This window comes from Anolis carolinensis, unplaced genomic scaffold (genome assembly GCF_035594765.1).
Source record: "Anolis carolinensis isolate JA03-04 unplaced genomic scaffold, rAnoCar3.1.pri scaffold_12, whole genome shotgun sequence".
Classification (NCBI taxonomy): Eukaryota; Metazoa; Chordata; class Lepidosauria; order Squamata; family Dactyloidae; genus Anolis; species Anolis carolinensis.
Genome location: NW_026943823.1, coordinates 19,714,114 through 19,732,687, shown reverse-complemented (window position 1 = coordinate 19,732,687; position 18,574 = coordinate 19,714,114). Strand labels below are relative to the sequence as shown.

The window sequence follows — 18,574 nt, the reverse complement described above, 5'->3', positions numbered from 1 at the left end:
CTCAGCACAGGAAAGCACACAAGTCTTCAGGGAAGCGTCCCACACACACACGGATCCCAAGCGTTTGCCCAGATTACCTTGCCCAACGCAATTTGCAATTGCTCTCAAGCCCCATTTTATGCCAGTTACAAATCTTCATCACTGTCAGCTGTCCTCCTTAACCCGGGCGTTTCCTCATCACTTTCCTCGTCAGAGCTGGAACACCTCTGACTACGCCCAGCAGCATCTCCAGCTGTGGATCCCGTCCCATCCCTCCAGCTAAGCCATGGATCTGATCCTGAAGGTCCCCATTCATCTTCTGCCCCATCATGGCCAGTGGCACCCAATTCCTCCCTTACCCGAGTCCAATCCATCTCATCCTCCTCCGAGCTAACCTGCCCCTCCTCCATTCTCTCCGTAAACCCCTCGAAAGACTCTTCATCAGATGGTGCTGCAAATATGTCTCGCAGTCTTTTTCTCTCTCGCTCCTCGAGAGTATCTGACTCTCGAGGAGTCTTACGCCCACGCCTGTCAGTAACAGAGCCACGAGGCTCAATCATAACACTATCCCCTCTCACAAAGGCCTCCTCCCCCGATGGTGGAGAAGTGGCAGTGATACCCTCTGCTATAGCACCACGACGACTAGAGGTATCAAGTTTCAACAACGAACGATGAAAGACTGGATGGACCTTTAAACTAGACGGTAAACGCAAACGAAACGCAACGGAAGAAATCTTTTTAACGATAGGAAAGGGACCCAAAAACCGAGGCGCAAACTTTCCCCCAGCCTGCTTAATATATTTGGAAGATAACCACACCAAATCCCCTTCTTCCAACTCCTCCCCTGCCTGCCTGTGGCGGTCAGCCTGAGTCTTCTGCGTTGCCTTAGCTTCCAACAGTAAGCGACGGGCAACATCGTGCAATGCAGCCATTTCCGTAGAGCGGTACACAGGGTCCGAAGAGACCACATTGGTCGACGGCGCCACACCTCCCCGTGGGTGAAAACCATAAGTAAGCTCAAATGGCGTATGCTGACTAGACGTGTGCACCGCATTGTTGTAAGCAAATTCCGCCACCGGTAACCACTTTACCCAAGCCGTGGGTTGATCTAAACAAAAACAACGCAAATACTGCTCTAAGAGCCCATTAACCCGTTCCGACTGTCCATCCGTTTGCGGATGGAAGGCTGAAGACACGTTTAACTTAGTCCCCAAACACTCATGGAAGTGTTTCCAAAAGCGTGACACAAATTGCGGAGCCCTATCTGAAATAATCACCTCGGGTGCTCCGTGCAAACGATAGATGTGCTTTGTAAATAGTAAGGCCAACGTAGGGGCCGCCGGAATGGTTGAACAAGGAATAAAATGAGCCAGTTTACTAAATAAATCCACCACCACCCAAATACAAGTATAACCCCCAGACTTAGGCAAATCTGAAATAAAATCCATGGAAATGATTTGCCATGGCCTCTCCGGAACAGGTAAAGACGATAACAACCCTCTAGGGCGCCCAACAGGCGTCTTACTCTGCTGACAAACGGCGCAGCTGTCACAAAAGCGCAGAATGTCTTGCCGCATCTTTGGCCACCAGTAGCTCCTGGTGATAAGCTGTACGGTCTTGAACCTGCCAAAGTGCCCAGCCATGGGTTCGTCATGGTGGGCTCTAATCACCTCCAACCTGAGGGCCCCCACTGGTACGTAAACCTGCCCCCTACGCACCAATACCCCGTCTTGATCCTGGAGATGCGGCAGTATGGTACGGTTACCTGCAGAGAGCAGCATCAGTTGCTCCTGAGTCCACACATCATCCTTCTGAGCCTCAAGGATCTGGTCATGTAACCCAAGCTCATTATCTACAACACACAGAGAGGCAGTAGGCAAGATGGTCTGACATACTACCTGCTCATTGGTCTTAAATTCCGGCTTGCGGGATAAAGCATCGGCCCGCAAGTTTGCCTTCCCCTCCACGAACTGCACCTTGAAGTTAAACCTGGAGAAAAACAAAGCCCAGCGGATTTGACGCTGGTTTAACTTCTTTGCTGTTTGCAAGTGCTCTAAGTTCTTGTGATCAGACCTGACCACGATCTGGTGCCGTGCCCCTTCAAGCCAGTGCCGCCACACCTCAAACGCCACCTTAATCGCCAACAACTCCTTCTCCCATATGGTATAGTTCTGCTCGAAGGGTGTTAGTTGCCGCGAGTAAAATCCACAGGGACGCAAGGTCCCTGAGGAATCCTTCTGAGACAATACAGCCCCCAACGCGTAGCTAGAAGCGTCCGCTTCTACCACGAACGGTTTGTCAACATCAGGATGGGTTAGTATGTTGTCCGATTGAAAACTAGACTTAAGTCGTAGAAACGCCTCGTGAGCTTCCCGCCCCCACACAAATGGCTGTTTCTTGCGCAGAAGCTGCGTCAAAGGTACCGTGAGCTTTGCAAAGTTCGGAATAAATTCCCGGTAGTAATTAGCGAAACCTAAGAACCTTTGTACATCCTTCTTAGTCTTTAGCTCTTGCCATGAGTTGACGGCGTCAACCTTATGTGGGTCCATCTTAAGTTCCCTACCTGACACTACATGACCTAGGAACTCCACTTCAGGCACATGAAAGACGCACTTGGAAGCCTTGGCGAAGAGCCCATTAGCCCGCAGACGGTGCAGAACCTGCTTGACATGTTGACTGTGTTCTTTCTCGTCCTTAGAAAAAATCAAGATATCATCCAAATAAATCACTAAAAATTGGTCAATTAGGTCCCTAAACACATCGTTCATGAACCTCTGGAAGACCGCGGGAGCATTACAAAGCCCAAAAGGCATGACTCGGAACTCGTGGCATCCGAAGCACGTATTAAATGCCGTCTTCCACTCATCCCCTTCCCGTATACGGATTAAGTTATAGGCCCCCCGCAGGTCAAGCTTGGTAAAGACCTTAGCCCCTTGCACCCTTGATAACAGTTCCGAGATTAAGGGTAGTGGGTACCTATCCCGAATGGTGTATTTGTTTAGGATCCGATAGTCGCAGACCAGCCTAAGTTCCCCAGTCTTTTTGGCTACAAAGAATACTGGTGCCGCAGTTGGAGAACTAGATGGGCGAATAAACCCCTTGGCTAAATTTTCATCTAGAAACTCCCGCAAAGCTTGCCTTTCCGGTACAGTCAAGGCATATAGCCTCCCTGCTGGCAATTTCGCACCTTCTGCCAACTTGATGGCGCAATCATAAGGCCTGTGCGGTGGTAATTTGTCCGCATCCCTTTTACAAAATACATCAGAGAACTCCCCATACTCAGCAGGCACTCCTTCCATATCAGAGTGAGTAACATTTAGAGTGCAACAATCCTGCCTCTTTAAGATCACCTTACGTGTAGCCCAATCTACTTGTGGGTTTACTACAGCTAGCCAATCCATCCCCAGGATCACATCATATCTAGGCAAGCTTGTAATATCCCACACAAACGTTCCCGTTACTCCCTGCACCTCCCACGTTACTGCTGAGGTTTCATGGTTAACCACCCCAGTCTCCAGCAGTCTCCCATCTGCTCCTTCCACCCACACGTCGCATGCCTTGCGCACTCTAGGAATGCCATGCTTCTTAGCAAACTCCATATCTACATAAGAGACCGTAGCCCCTGAGTCCAGCAGTGCCAAAGTAGAAACAAGTTCCCTTCCCCCAACAGATAATGTAATGGGTACGAAAACATGCTTCCTCCCCTCAGTTGACTGCTTGAGGAGCCCTAGTGCGTTGGACTCACGTCGCACTAGGGCTGGCCTTTTCCCGAAAGCTGGGAAGGTTTCACATTACAGTTTTTGGCAAAATGCCCAGCATTCCCACAGTACAAACACAAGCCCAGCTGCCTCCTATGGCTCTTTTCCTCGGTAGACAGCTTTTTAAAGACCCCAAGCTCCATAGGCTCTTCCCCCATCACCACAGGTGCCCTGGTTACATGCATAGATGGCGCACACATTGCTTTTGAGTGTTTACGAGCCTCGAACCTTGCGTCTAAGCGCAGCACCTTGGCAACTAAGGCGTCCCAACTTTCAGCCGGCTCCAAGCGTGCTAATTCATCCTGGAGCATATCACTTAACCCAGCAGTAAATAAAAGCATGAATGCATTTTCCCCCCAATCCAGCTGGTGGCGATACATGTTAAACTTATTTAAGTAATCCAAAACAGTCCCCTTTCCCTGTTTTAACCGATACAAAGCCCACCCAGCATTCTCTGTGCGGAGAGGATCCCCAAAAGTATCAATTAACAACTTTTTGAAATCATTCAAATTGTCCTTGACTGGGTCATTGCCCAAAATTAAATTAGTGGCCCATTGTCCTGCGGGACCGGTCAACAAACTCAAAATAAAGGCCAACTTACTAGTGTCTGTAGGAAAAGCATGAACGCTGAGCTGAGAAAAATAAAGCTCCACTTGTGCCAAAAAGGTTGGCAACTTGCACCTGGTTCCGTCAAAGCGTTCAGGAGTCAAAACATGTCCTTTCACAGCAAAAGCTGTTTGGCTTACGGTAAAAGCCGTTTGCAGTTGGTCAAACTTGGCCCTTAATTCATCCATCGTCTTCCTGACGGGTTTATTGCTGCAATAAACTTTTTATGGGCGTTGGGCAATCTGTCAAGGACAGAACGCCACGAGATTCAAAGTAACAGAGTTTATTAGGTTACAGAACTCAAAACAAGCCCGTAAAACACAAGGGCCAGGCAGTATTTGCCTTTAGGAGCAAAAAAGGGGCAAAATAAATGTTCAAAAGATAAACCGGATTAAACCGGAGTTTAATCCGGGTAAAAAACAAACTGCTTGCTTCAGCCTGAATATAAACAAAACGAGAGCCAAGAACAAAAGATACAAAGAATGCAGCTAATTGGCAGCAGATTCCTCTCTGCTGCCAACACAGTGTTTACAGTAACTTGCGTCGCTCCCACACACACACAGCAGACAGGATTTCCAGCACGAACAAATCAGCCAGGGAATGCAACAGTAGAGTAGACCAGTTCCGTTCCGTAGTTCAAAGCCAGAAGCAGACGTTTGTAGTTTTCCCAAGTCCAAGAAGGGGATGAAGCCAAGCCGTGGTCAGTTCAGTCCGGGTATTCAAAGCAGGAGATGGCGTCCGTCAAGAAGACGACGGAAGGTCAAGCTAATAAGAGTAAGCACAGGTTTGCACAAACAAATGCCCACACAATCCCTCCCGCCGTCTGACCCTGGATTCCAATCAACTTACGTCTCAGCACAGGAAAGCACACAAGTCTTCAGGGAAGCGTCCCACACACACACGGATCCCAAGCGTTTGCCCAGATTACCTTGCCCAACGCAATTTGCAATTGCTCTCAAGCCCCATTTTATGCCAGTTACAAATCTTCATCACTGTCAGCTGTCCTCCTTAACCCGGGCGTTTCCTCATCACTTTCCTCGTCAGAGCTGGAACACCTCTGACTACGCCCAGCAGCATCTCCAGCTGTGGATCCCGTCCCATCCCTCCAGCTAAGCCATGGATCTGATCCTGAAGGTCCCCATTCATCTTCTGCCCCATCATGGCCAGTGGCACCCAATTCCTCCCTTACCCGAGTCCAATCCATCTCATCCTCCTCCGAGCTAACCTGCCCCTCCTCCATTCTCTCCGTAAACCCCTCGAAAGACTCTTCATCAGATGGTGCTGCAAATATGTCTCGCAGTCTTTTTCTCTCTCGCTCCTCGAGAGTATCTGACTCTCGAGGAGTCTTACGCCCACGCCTGTCAGTAACAGAGCCACGAGGCTCAATCATAACAGGCGGGGTATAAATAAAGTTTATTACTATTATTATTATTAACTTCCAACGGCGGCTGGGTCATTTTTATGGTGTCGTAAATTAACCTCCCCACATATAAATGGTACAGTAGAGTCTCACTTATCCAACATAAACGGGCCGGCAGAACGTTGGATAAGCAAATATGTTGGATAATAAGGAGAGATTAAGAAAAAGCCTATTAAACATCAAAATAGATTACGATTTTACAAATGAAGCACCAAAACATCATGTTAGACAACAAATTTGACAGAAAAAGTAGTTCATTACACATTAATGCTATGTCGTAATGACTGTATTTACAAATTTAGCACCAAAATATCACAATGCATTGAAAACATTGACTACAAAAATGCGTTGGATAATCCAGAACGTTGGATAAGTGAGACTCTACTGTACCTAAATTTCCTACTTGATAGATGCAACTATCTTTCGTGTTGCTTAGGTTAGCAACGAGCAGGGGCTATATTTTTTATTTTTAATTGTCGGGTGCTCACCCTGACACGGGCTGGCCTCGAACTCACGACCTCTTGGTCAGAGTGATTTATTGCAGCTGGTTGCTAACCAGCCTGCGCCACAGCCCGGCTGGTTCATTCATTCCCTATCTAAAATAAAAAGATGAATTGTCCCTCCTGGACCCTGGTTTGCCTGTATTTCCGCATTTCTGCCTTGCCTTTTTTCAGATTGTTCGAATGGTGAAGAACTCGAAGGGCAGCCCCATAACACTCGCGGTGGGAGATGGAGCCAACGACGTCAGCATGATTTTGGAAGCTCACGTGGGCATAGGTGAGCAGGGCTTTCAAATGCGTAGCCATGATGTTGACATGCAGAGAAAAGGCATCTATCTTTCTGAGAAAACAGTATGCAATCGGCAGAATGCAATTTCCCTGCCATCTTTCCTCTCTGCTTCCAGGTATAAAAGGTAAAGAAGGTCGCCAGGCAGCCCGAAACAGCGACTACGCCATCCCAAAGTTTAAAGACTTGAAAAGATTGCTGCTGGCACATGGGCATTTATACTACGTGAGGATCGCTCACCTTGTACAGTATTTCTTCTACAAGGTACCACAGTTGTCTTTGTTTTTCGGGACATTTGCTCAATCGCAGGTTAATACCGAAAGGAATGTGAATGGTGAGGAAGGGGAGAACGTGGGAAGTTTTAATTCTAAACATAGTTGGCTGGTATTAGGGGTGCCCGAGAACGTTTCCCCTCAAATAAATGGATTAATCAATATCTACCGCCCTTCCTTCCTGGGAGCAAGAATTTATTGATTTATCATGTCAGAAGCAAATTGAGAATACAGCTACCCTGTTTCCCTGAAAATAAGACAGTGTCTTATATTAATTTTTGCTCCCAAAGATGCGCTAGGTATCATTTTCAGGGGATGTCTTATTTTTCCATAAAGACGAATTCACATTTATGGTTGAATTTTTAAAAATGAAAATTTATTATCTACTGTACAGTAGTTGTCATCACAAAATAGCATAACCAAACTGAATCCTTTCAAGAATTTCTATATTATATTTTATTGCTATACTGTTTTAAAATTACTGTTTTAAATTTCTGTTTGTATGTAAATTTATGTTGTTGTTGGGCTTGTCCCTGTGTAAGCTGCCCTGAGTCCCTTCTGGTGGGATACAAGAATAAAGTTATATTATTATTATTATTATTATTATTATTATTATTTCTTGTTACTACCTTTATTTACATGTACAACAATCTATAGTATGTACATTTACCGATCCTGCATGCTTCCAAACAAAAACTTTTCTAGGTCTTACTTTCGAGGGAGGCCTTATATTTAGCAATTCAGCAAAACCTCTACTAGGTCTTATTTTATGGGGATGTCTTCTTTTCAGGGAAACAGGGTATAATTTACAAAATTATAGCTGAGAGCAAGGATGGGACACTAGTATGGAAAATGTTACAATTGTCAGCCTATGTCAAACGACAGGATGGAAGTATATGCGGAAATCAGTTTTCCAACCATAACATTCAATATTCCCAATAGCACTCTGGCTGGGACAATTGAATAATTATAATCCCCCAAAACAATTATGTTATCTAATCTCTTCATCATCTACTAATGGATCAAGTTGCTTTTAACTGTTGAAGGATAGGGTGGAATAATTTATAACCTGCTTTTCTCCCTCTCTTTTGTTATTGTTTTGCAGAATCTTTGCTTCATTTTCCCCCAATTTTTGTATCAGTTCTTCTGTGGTTTTTCACAACAGGTATGTTGTTGCTCATGGGAATGATCTTGTGAATAATGAATCCCTGATCTATCTATCTATCTATCTATCTAGATAATAATTTATAAATATATAATATATTATATATACATATAATACTGATAATAATATTATAATGGCATACAATATTATAGTAATGTATAAATATATAATATATTGTATATACATATAATATTGATAATAATATTATAATGGAATACAATATTTTAATAATTTATAAATATATAATATATTGTATTTACATATAATATTGATAATAATATTATAATGGAATACAATATTATAATACTAATAATGTTTAAATATATAATATATTGTATATACATAGAATATTGATAATAATATTATAATGGAATACAATATTATACTACTAATAATAATTTATTAATATATAATATATTGTATATACATATAATATTGATAATATTATAATGGAATACAATATTATACTACTAATAATAATTTATTAATATATAATATATTGTATATACATATAATATTGATAATATTATAATGGAATACAATATTATACTACTAATAATAATTCATAAATATATAATATATTGTATATACATATAAAATTGATAATAATATTATTGATATACAGTAGAGTCTCACTTATCCAACATAAACAGGCCGGCAGAATGTTGGATAAGCGAATATGTTGGATAATAAGGAGGGATTAAGGAAAAGCCTATTAAACATCAAATTAGGTTATGATTTTACAAATGAAGCACCAAAACATCATGTTAGACAACAAATTTGGCAGAAAAAGTAGTTCAATGCGCAGTAATGCTATGTAGTAATTACTGTATTTATGAATTTAGCACCAAAATATCACGATATATTGAAAACATTGACTACAAAAATGTGTTGGATAATCCAGAACGTTGGATAAGCGAGTGTTGGATAAGTGAGACTTTACTGTACTACTAATAATACAATATAATAATATTAATTATATATTATATATTAAATGTAATATTACTAATAATATTACCATATAATGATATAGTACAATATAGTAATTTAATGCTTATATTGTGCCATGCTAATAATATATTGTATGTTCATTTGATTTGTAAGCCGCTCGGGGTGAGAAGAGCGGGATATAAATGTAGTAAATAAATTATATATATATATAATAATATTAATTATATATTATATATTAAATGTAATATTACTAATAATATTACCATATAATGATATAGTACAATATAGTAATTTAATGCTTATATTGTGCCATGCTAATAATATATTGTATGTTCATTTGATTTGTAAGCCGCTCGGGGTGAGAAGAGCGGGATATAAATGTAGTAAATAAATTATATATATATATATATATATAATAATATTAATTATATATTATATATTAAATGTAATATTACTAATAATATTACCATATAATGATATAGTACAATATAGTAATTTAATGCTTATATTGTGCCATGCTAATAATATATTGTATGTTCATTTGATTTGTAAGCCGCTCGGGGTGAGAAGAGCGGGATATAAATGTAGTAAATAAATTATATATATATATATAGAGAGAGAGAGAGAGAGAGAGAGAGAGAGAGAGAGTGTGTTAAGTAGTGTAGGAAGAACCTGTGACCTGTTTTAAATGTGAATTGCTGCTCACTGAAGCTGCAAACAGGGCAGGACTTGGGCTTTTGTGATGACGTATGGCCTGTCTAAGCCTACAGTGAACATGAAAACTAAGTGAGACCAAAATCAGAAATTGAAATAACTTTGTTGTGGAGGGCAGCGGGGTAGTAGAACGCTTATGTGTAAGTGGGGGAAACTTCTGTTCTGACTCCCAACTTTCCATTCCCATTTGTTTTCAGCCTCTCTATGATGCTGCTTACCTTACCATGTTCAACATCTGTTTCACCTCCCTGCCGATTGTGGCCTACAGTCTACTGGAGCAACATGTCCATATTGACACCTTGATGGCCTTCCCAAAGTTATATCTGTAAGTGAGACAGTTTCTATACCCCCCTCCCCCACAAACACACACACACACACACACACACACACACACACACACACATATATATATTGGGGGAGGGGGTTAGTAGCCACCACTGGTCTACTGTCGTCTCTCTTGCTCTCATTTTTTTCCTGCACTATTTTCAGTAAGGAAATTATTTGCTTCTTTCCTCAGTTGGTCAAAAAGATGAGTGCTGAAAGCCTCAATATCCTTTTGAAGCTTTTTCTGGGGCTAGCTTGTGTACAGACAACTTACTGTACATACTCGAGTATAAGCCTAGTTTTTCAGCCCTTTTTTAAAGACTGAAAAAGCCGACCTCAGCTTATACCTGGGTGAGGGTTCTGGTTGGCTTATATTTGGGTCAGCTTATACTTGAGAATATATGGTACATTTATTATTTTTCTCTATTATTATTGGTATTGTTACATTTATTATTTTTTCTATTATTGTTGCTACTATTACATTTATTTTACTCTATTTTTATTATTATTATTATTAATACATTTATTATTTCACTCTGATCTTATTATTATTATTATTATTGCATTTATTATTCTACTCTATTATTACATGTATTATTTTTCTGTATTTACTATTATTATTATTATTATTACATGTATTATTTTACTCTATTAATATTATTATTATTTTCGTGTCAGGAGCAACTGGAGTTGCTTCTGGAGTGAGAGAATTGGCCGTCTGCAAGGACGTTGCCCAGGGGACGCCGGGATGTTTTTGATGTTTTGTGGGAGGCTTCTCTCATGTCCCCGCATGGAGCTGGAGCTGAAAGAGGGAGCTCATCCACACTCTCCCCGGGTGGGATTCGAATCTGGCAGCTTTTAGGTCAGCAACCCAAACTTCAAGTCACGAGGCTTTTATCCTCTAGGCCACCGGAGGCTCCTCTATTATTATTAAAAGGATACATAAGCACATTTACATTGAAGAAGATGAGAATAATGATTTGATCAGAGTTGGACAGTCTTATCTTAAATTTGAGCTTGATGTAAATATTCAAAAACATTTAACCTACTGATGCCTCAATTAATGTAATTTTATTGGTACTTATTTTTATTTCTGAAATTTCTCTTCTTATATTGGAGTCAATGTTTTCCCAGTTTTTTTGTAATAAAATTAGCTGCCTCGGCTTATATTCAGTTTGGCTTATACTCGAGTATATACGGTAAGTCAAACCGGACATAGGTTGCCCTTACGCCTTATAAAATAATGGGACCAGCGAAACCAGACAGATGGCTGATTGTAACATACAAAGTGGATTATCCCATTGATTGGATTGCATGGATTAGCCTTTCCCAACCTACTGGCCCTCCATTGCACCTGTTGGCTGGGGATGATGGGAGTTATAATTAGGTAGTAAGTTGTGACACATTGCAGTTGATCACTGCAGTCCAGAGGGTTGGCTTCTTCCTCTTTGGAATTAGTTAGGTGCAGAGTTTTGGCCATATTTCCACCTTTCTGGTTGAAGCCCATAGCTAAGCTGTAGAGCATTAGCTGTTGTATCCAGAAGGTCTCAAGTTCACTGTCTCTGTTTGGAAGGTGATAGAAAAGTCCTTCATGTATTAATCCATGATAGGTTGTCCTGTCATTCCCTGACTTTTTCGACTTCTACTTGGTCATTTTTATATGGATGCATCTACTTTTTTTAAAAAACATAATCTCTATGCACATAATAAAAGTGAAAATGTGTATGTGGCTGGGGTGTCCGCTTACACAGACAAGCTCCCACTCCCACAAATAGCTCTAGCTCCCACTTGTCAGCTCTTGAAAGCTATAGGACTCAATGCAGGCTCACACAGGCAGTTACATGGAAACGCTTTATTGAAGACCTTCTTTCCAAGTTGAAAACAAAGCTAGAACTAACGTATTCCCGCCAAACCCCGAGTATATCCACCTACCTCCCCCCGTTTCCATATTCACCCATATCTGTTATGTAGTCCTTTCCCAGGTTTGAAAAACCAGAGCAGGCCATAAAACTCATCCTCCTAGCCATATGGCCCTTATCATTTAGATTATCTTCCACCCTCCATTGCTCTGATGGGATGTGGAGAGTTCAGCTGTTATGAGTGCTGGGCTTTCACATCCTGACACCACTACTCAGGAGACACCAATGACCATCCCTCCAATGACATTGCAGGTTAGAGTGAGCACCATGAACATGTCCAAGAGCCCTGCCAATGTCCTCCACAAACACCAGACTGCCCACCACCCAAGTGAAGACTAGATATACTGTTTTTCCTCCACCACAGACATCCCGGTGTTGCTTAATTTTTCAAATAATCCATTATTATATCCATTAATGTATCCATTATAAATATTCAAATAAAGAATGCATCTTCCCAAGGATGTACAACTCATGTCCAGCAGAGGGCACTTGTGCCTCGTTGCCAGTCCATCCTCATGTCAACAATTGAATCAAATAAACACTGAAAGAACATCAAAACTGCTATTCTTTTAAGTACAAATTACAGTCAGCCCTCTGTATTCTCTGGAGTTAGGAGAACATTTTTATATATATACTAGCTGTGCCCTGCCACGCGTTGCTGTGGCCCATTGGAATTGCACTGAATAGCTCTGGTTTTGGGGTTTTTTTAGGCCCTGTGAAGGTTCGTGACATGATATTTTGTGGTTTCAACCTCGAGGCATGGATGATGGATTGTGTTGTGAAATTTCGAGGTTGGGGGTGTTTAGTTTTGTTGTTTTGCTCGGTGCCAGGATTCCATCACTCTTTTATATATACAGTAGAGTCTCACTACCCTGGATGTTCCACCTATATCTATATACAATAGAATCTCACTTATCCAACACTCGCTTATCCAACGTTCTGGATTATCCTTTAACTACTTTTTCTGTCAAATTTGTTGTTCAACATGATGTTTTGGTGCTTAATTTGTAAAATTATAACCTAATTTGATGTGTAATAGGCTTTTCCTTAATCCCACCTCATTATCCAACATATTCGCTTATCCAACGTTCTGCTGGCCCATTTATGTTGGATAAGTGAGACTCTACTGTGTGTGTGTATATATATATATATAATCATTAGATCATTCTATTATTATTCTATTATTATTGTAGTATATTATCATATTATTACCATTATATTATTATTATATTATTCATTATTCATGACTACATTGAAACTAGAATAGAGAGAAATCAGCGTGGAAACTGCAAGAGGTACCATAGATTGTTGTTCATGGAAATAATGGTAGTAAATAGTTTTTGACTTATTAAATACAGTTATATATTACAATTATACATTTTTGTTATTTAAACTATACATATTGTGAAATTATGGGTTTGTTTTTTTTCAAAGTGACACACCACCCAAGTCATGCTAGGTTTTTTTGGTGAATTTTGACACACCAAGCGCAAGAGGTTGCCCATCATTGGCCTAGACATTCCTAGAAAGAACTTTTTAATCACATATGTAAGTAATCAAATTCACCAAAGTCGAACCCGCAAATGTGGGAGACCAGTACCGTAATCCTGCAGAATAGTTTAGACTTTCTCATACTTTGTGGTTCTATTGTGGCTCTGTTGAAATTCCCAGAGGATGCAAAGGCAATATGTGTCTGTGGAGAAGTCATAGTTATTGTGTTTAATTTTGACTGTTTGAGTATGTATCTGTGTTTAGTTAACAGTAGCTGAAACAGAAGCCATCTTGTTTCAATCCACAGTAGTGCGGTTACCAAGGAGACGAAACTGGCTAGCTCATCAGAGGGAGAAGTGGGCGGAGCCAAGAAAAGGAAAAAAGGGCAGTTTTTAAAAAAGAGAAGCCAGAGTGAAAGTGTGTGTGTGCGTGGCTGGAGGCTTTTCAGTCAAGAAGGGCTGAGGAGACAGGCCTGGCCAAAAATCTTTAGTCAAGGCAGACTAAAGGGAGCCTAGTTAAGATCTCTAGTTGAGAAAAGACTCTAGTGATCAGGGATTTGGTCGGTATTAGATCAAATTAAAAAGCTTTTATTGTAGTTGGGACATTGTTCACTAAGGAGCTCAGCTGAGGTTAGAGTTCGCTACAATTTATATCATCAGTAGGAGAGTGAGAGTGGATTTACACCAAAGACTACTGTTGTGGTGGTTATAAGAGTTATTAAACCACTTGTTTATCTAAAGTTCCATAAGTAAATCAATCAACCTGCAACCATAAGCTTTGTACGCAATAAACTTGTTGTTCTTTGTTAACAACTGACTCATTTCATCTCATCTGCGTCTGTGGAGCCAAATTTCATCGGTGATAATTCAAAAGCCTCACGTTGGTGGCAGTTACCTTAATAAATCACCTAATTGGGGAAGAGTAATAGTCACAGTTACCTCAGAAAGGGAACAACAACATAGAAGTCCCTAACTACAGAGACAGAGGCTGGGATCTTGAAATAAAGATCACCCCTGTAATCCTTCCCCTCATATAAAGGTGATATATATATAATCTAAAGGGATTAAAAGACTCAAAAATCCCCTCAGCAGGAAGGAAACAGCAATCACAAATTGGCTATCATAACATCACATCACCATCACAACCATCATTCAATCATTCCTCTATCACAAATTGGTGACAGTGGTGGATTCCTCCCTGTCACGTCATCGTTACAAATTGGTGGCAGCGGTGGGATCGAAAGGATTCCTCCCTGTCACATCATCATTACAGTGTCGTATACACACAACATGAAGGCGATTTTCTATGCAACATTTTAATAATGTTTATGCAAGAAACAAAGCGTGTAGACATTGAAGCATCAGTAATAAAGGTGCCACTTTCTTTGCCAATTTTAGAAGTTTGGATAAAGGATGCTCAACCTGTGTTGATGTTGCATTTCTTTTCCCCTCTTTCGGTAGGAATGTTTCTGACAATGCCATGTTGCAGTTGAAGCCTTTCTTATACTGGACCTTCCTGGGCCTTTTTGATGGCTGCGTCTTTTTCTTTGGCACTTATTTCCTTTTTCAAGATGCTTCTATACAGGACAATGGAAAGGTAAGCGGAAATAAAGCTCTTGCACCCGGCAAAGTCTTTTTGCTCATCGTGAAAGAAACTATTCTAATTGCAGTGCCAATATTTTGTTCCAGTCAAAGTTGAGTTTTAACCTTTTCCTTTTTTCCGACTCCTCTCCATCCCTGTTCCCCAAATCTTGACGCTCTCGAATGCGTTTTTCAGACGGCAGGAAATTGGACATTTGGGACAATGGTTTTTACCGTCTTGGTCTTCACCGTCACGCTAAAGGTTAGAGCTCTTTCCATTTCTGTATGTTTGGGCGTCTGTTTAGTTTATATACTTTGTTACGAAGGCTTGCAGTGGCACATAATAAAAGAGAAAAACTATAGCAAAAATAGTGTCACTTATCAAATAATAATAAAAAGAAAACCCTATTAGAAATATGCAAGTAAAATTGATTTTCTCGCAAGTCGTATCAAATTCGTTAAATCCATGCATAGTAATCGATAGCCAAAATATGCAGGATGTCGCACCTCAGGTTAGCCTCACCTTGCTAAAGACACCAGGCTGCACACAGATCATAGTCTTTTGTAATTTACTAGCTGTGCCCAGCCACGCGTTGCTGTGGCATTGTCTGGTGGTGTTGGTGAGAAATTGTTGAGGTAGTGGTGGTATTGAATGTCTGTTGTATGGTTGTATTTATGTTTAGTATGCATTTGGTGGTTGTGTACTGTGAAGGTGGTGAGGATGGAGGGGTCTATGTATTTTATAGGCAGTGTGGAAGAGGCCTAAGTGAGGCCTAACTCTGCCTGTTCCCTGGGCTGAGTGGGTTGCTAGGAGACCAAGTGGGCAGAGCTTAGCCTTCTAACTGGCAGCAACTGGATAAAACAATTATTCCTCTCCCTCTAATTAGGACTTTATTTTTATTATATTTTTCTTGTATCAACCTAGAGGCGTGGATGAGGGGTTGTGCTGTCAATTTTCGAGGTTGGGGGGCCTTTAGTTTTGTTGTTTTGTCAGTCGCCAGGATTCCATCACTCTTTTATATATATATAGATTAGGAAATAAGGAAAAGATAGTTCATAAAAGCCATCTTGGATTCAGTTTCACAGGGCTAGTGGATCTTCTGTTGACCTTAGCTAATTACTTTATGAATATGCAGTCAGAACTGTACTTTCTAGTATATTCAAAACTTGTAATAACGTCTCCCCTTGCCTTTTTTTTAAAAATCTACCTAGCTGGCATTAGACACTCGGTACTGGACGTGGATGAACCACTTTGTCATATGGGGCTCCTTGATCTTCTATGTGTTTTTCTCATTCTTCTGGGGAGGAATTATTTGGTAAGTCTTATGATTCAAGTCATCCAGACTGTCACAGCTGCCAGGATCTGGGCAGCCACCTTAGCAGCAGGTGGAAAGGAATGATAAGAGTTGGACGTTATCTGCGTACAGATGGCATCAAACTCCAAAACTCCAACACCTTCTGGAGACAGCCCTCCAGGAAGGACTGGAGCCACTGCAAAACAGTATTTCCAAGTCCCATCCCGCAAGGCGTCCCAGAAGGATACCGTGGTGTATGATATCAAAAGCTACTGAGAGGTCCAAGAAAACCAACTGGGACAAACTCTCCTTGTTCCAGTTCTTGGCATAGATACTCCACTAAAGCAGGGTTCCCCAAACTGAGGCCCGGGGCCACGTGTGGCCCATTGAAACCATTTATCCGGCCCCCGTGGCGGCGGCTCCCTCCTCCTCTGCCAAGGAAGGCACTTTCTCACCTCCTCCCGCGCCTTCCAAAGCTTTGCTTGTTTATAATAGTATTTTAATTATTATTTAATTAATAATTAATTATTAAGGGGTGCTTTGCTACTGCTTTTGATGCACAAAGGCAGAAGGGGGTTGGATTAAATGGGCCAAGCTGTCTCTTCCAACCCTCTTTATTATTATTATTATTATTGACACAAAAACACAGTATAACACAGCAAACGAGATATAGATGCTGGATTTCGTATCACAAAATCACAAGTCGAACACTTCCCATGTGTCTAGGACTGTGTGATGTATTATTATTATTATTATTATTATTATTATTATTATTATTATTTTATTATGACACAGCAAACAAGATAGATATGCTGGATTTCATATCACAAAATCCCAAGTCGAACACTTCCCAAGTGTCTAGGACTGTGTGATGTATTATTATTATTATTATTATTATTATTATTTTATTATGACACAGCAAACAAGATAGTTATGCTGGATTTCATATCACAAAATCACAAGTCGAACACTTCCCAAGTGTCTAGGACTGTGTGATGTATTTTCGGATGATGTGCGCAGATCCCAGCAGGGTGGCCTTTTGCAGTTGGCAGATCGTGATTTTGTCAATGTCTATTGTTTCCAAATGCCGGCTGAGATCTTTTGGCACAGCACCCAATGTGCCGATCACCACCGGGACCACCTGCACTGGTTTCTGCCAGAGTCTTTGCAGTTCTATCTTGAGGTCCTGATAGCAACAGCAACAACATTGAGGCTGGGTAGCCATCTGTCGGGGGTGCTTTGCTTGTGCTTTTGTTGCACAAAGGCAGAAGGGATTGGACTAAATGGCCCAGGGAGTCTCTTCCGACCCTCTTTATTATTTTTATGATGATGATGATTAACATTGAGGCTGTATTTGTTCCCGTTCTGTTTGTTTACTTCAAAATAGGATATGTGCGGTGTGCATAGGAATTTGTTCATAGTTTTTTTTAAAACTATAGTCCGTCCCTCCAACGGATTGAAGGACCATGAACTGGCCCCCTGTTTAAAAAGTTTGGGGACCCCTGCACTAAGGAAACCAAGGCTGTTTTAGTTCCATGACCCAGTCTAAAGCCAGACTGCGATGGATCCAGATAATCAATTTTTTTCCAAGAACACCTGAATTTGTGGGGCAACTTGTAATAAATAATACAGAGAAGGGATTCCCAGAAATGCAAAGGCAAGAGGCTACTATAACCAGAAATATAATCTAATAATATAAACTACTAGCTGTGCCCGGCCACGCATTGCTGTGGCGAAGTATGGTGGTATGGGAAATAAAGTATTTTGAGGTATTGGTGGTAGTTAAGGTAAAGGGTAAAGGATTTTCCCTGACAGAGCTTAGCCTTCTAACTGGCAGCAATTGGATAAAAACAATTATTCCTCTTCCTCTAATGAGGACTTTATTTTTCTTTTCTTTTTGTTGTATGAACGTAGAGGCATGGATGAGGGGTTGTGCTGCCAAGTTTAGTGTTTCTGGGATGTGCAGTTTTGTTCTTTTGTCCTAGGCCGAAATTTCATTACCCTTTTATATATATAGTAGAGTCTCACTTATCCAACGTTCTGGATTATCCAACGCATTTTTGTAGTCAATGTTTTCAATATATCATGATATTTTGGTGCTAAATTTGTAAATACAGTAATTACCACATAGCATTACTGTGTATTGAACTACTTTTTCTGCCAGATTTGTTGTGTAACATGATGTTTTGGTGCTTAATTTGTAAAATCATAACTTAATTTGATGTTTAATAGGCTTCTCCTTAATCTCTCCTTATTATCCAACATATTCACTTATCCAACATTCTGCCGGCCCGTTTATGTTGGATAAGTGAGA

At 40.8% G+C, this 18,574-nt stretch overlaps 1 protein-coding gene across 11 annotated transcripts in view; it reads left to right on the top strand.

Annotated features, from left to right (window-relative positions):
* Positions 1 to 18,574, top strand: part of atp11c (ATPase phospholipid transporting 11C) — a 133,204-nt gene that overhangs the window by 89,912 nt on the left and 24,718 nt on the right. For all 11 annotated transcript variants that reach the window (XR_010001029.1, XM_062963781.1, XM_062963787.1 and 8 more), the window contains exons 21-27: positions 6,438 to 6,540; positions 6,668 to 6,813; positions 7,927 to 7,986; positions 9,849 to 9,976; positions 14,846 to 14,981; positions 15,162 to 15,227; positions 16,178 to 16,281. Coding sequence is in view for 10 of the 11 variants with exons in the window: in XM_062963781.1 (XP_062819851.1) it covers positions 6,438 to 6,540; positions 6,668 to 6,813; positions 7,927 to 7,986; positions 9,849 to 9,976; positions 14,846 to 14,981; positions 15,162 to 15,227; positions 16,178 to 16,281 (743 nt within the window). In the remaining variant the exon portion in view is untranslated. The remainder of the gene's footprint in view (positions 1 to 6,437; positions 6,541 to 6,667; positions 6,814 to 7,926; positions 7,987 to 9,848; positions 9,977 to 14,845; positions 14,982 to 15,161; positions 15,228 to 16,177; positions 16,282 to 18,574) is intronic.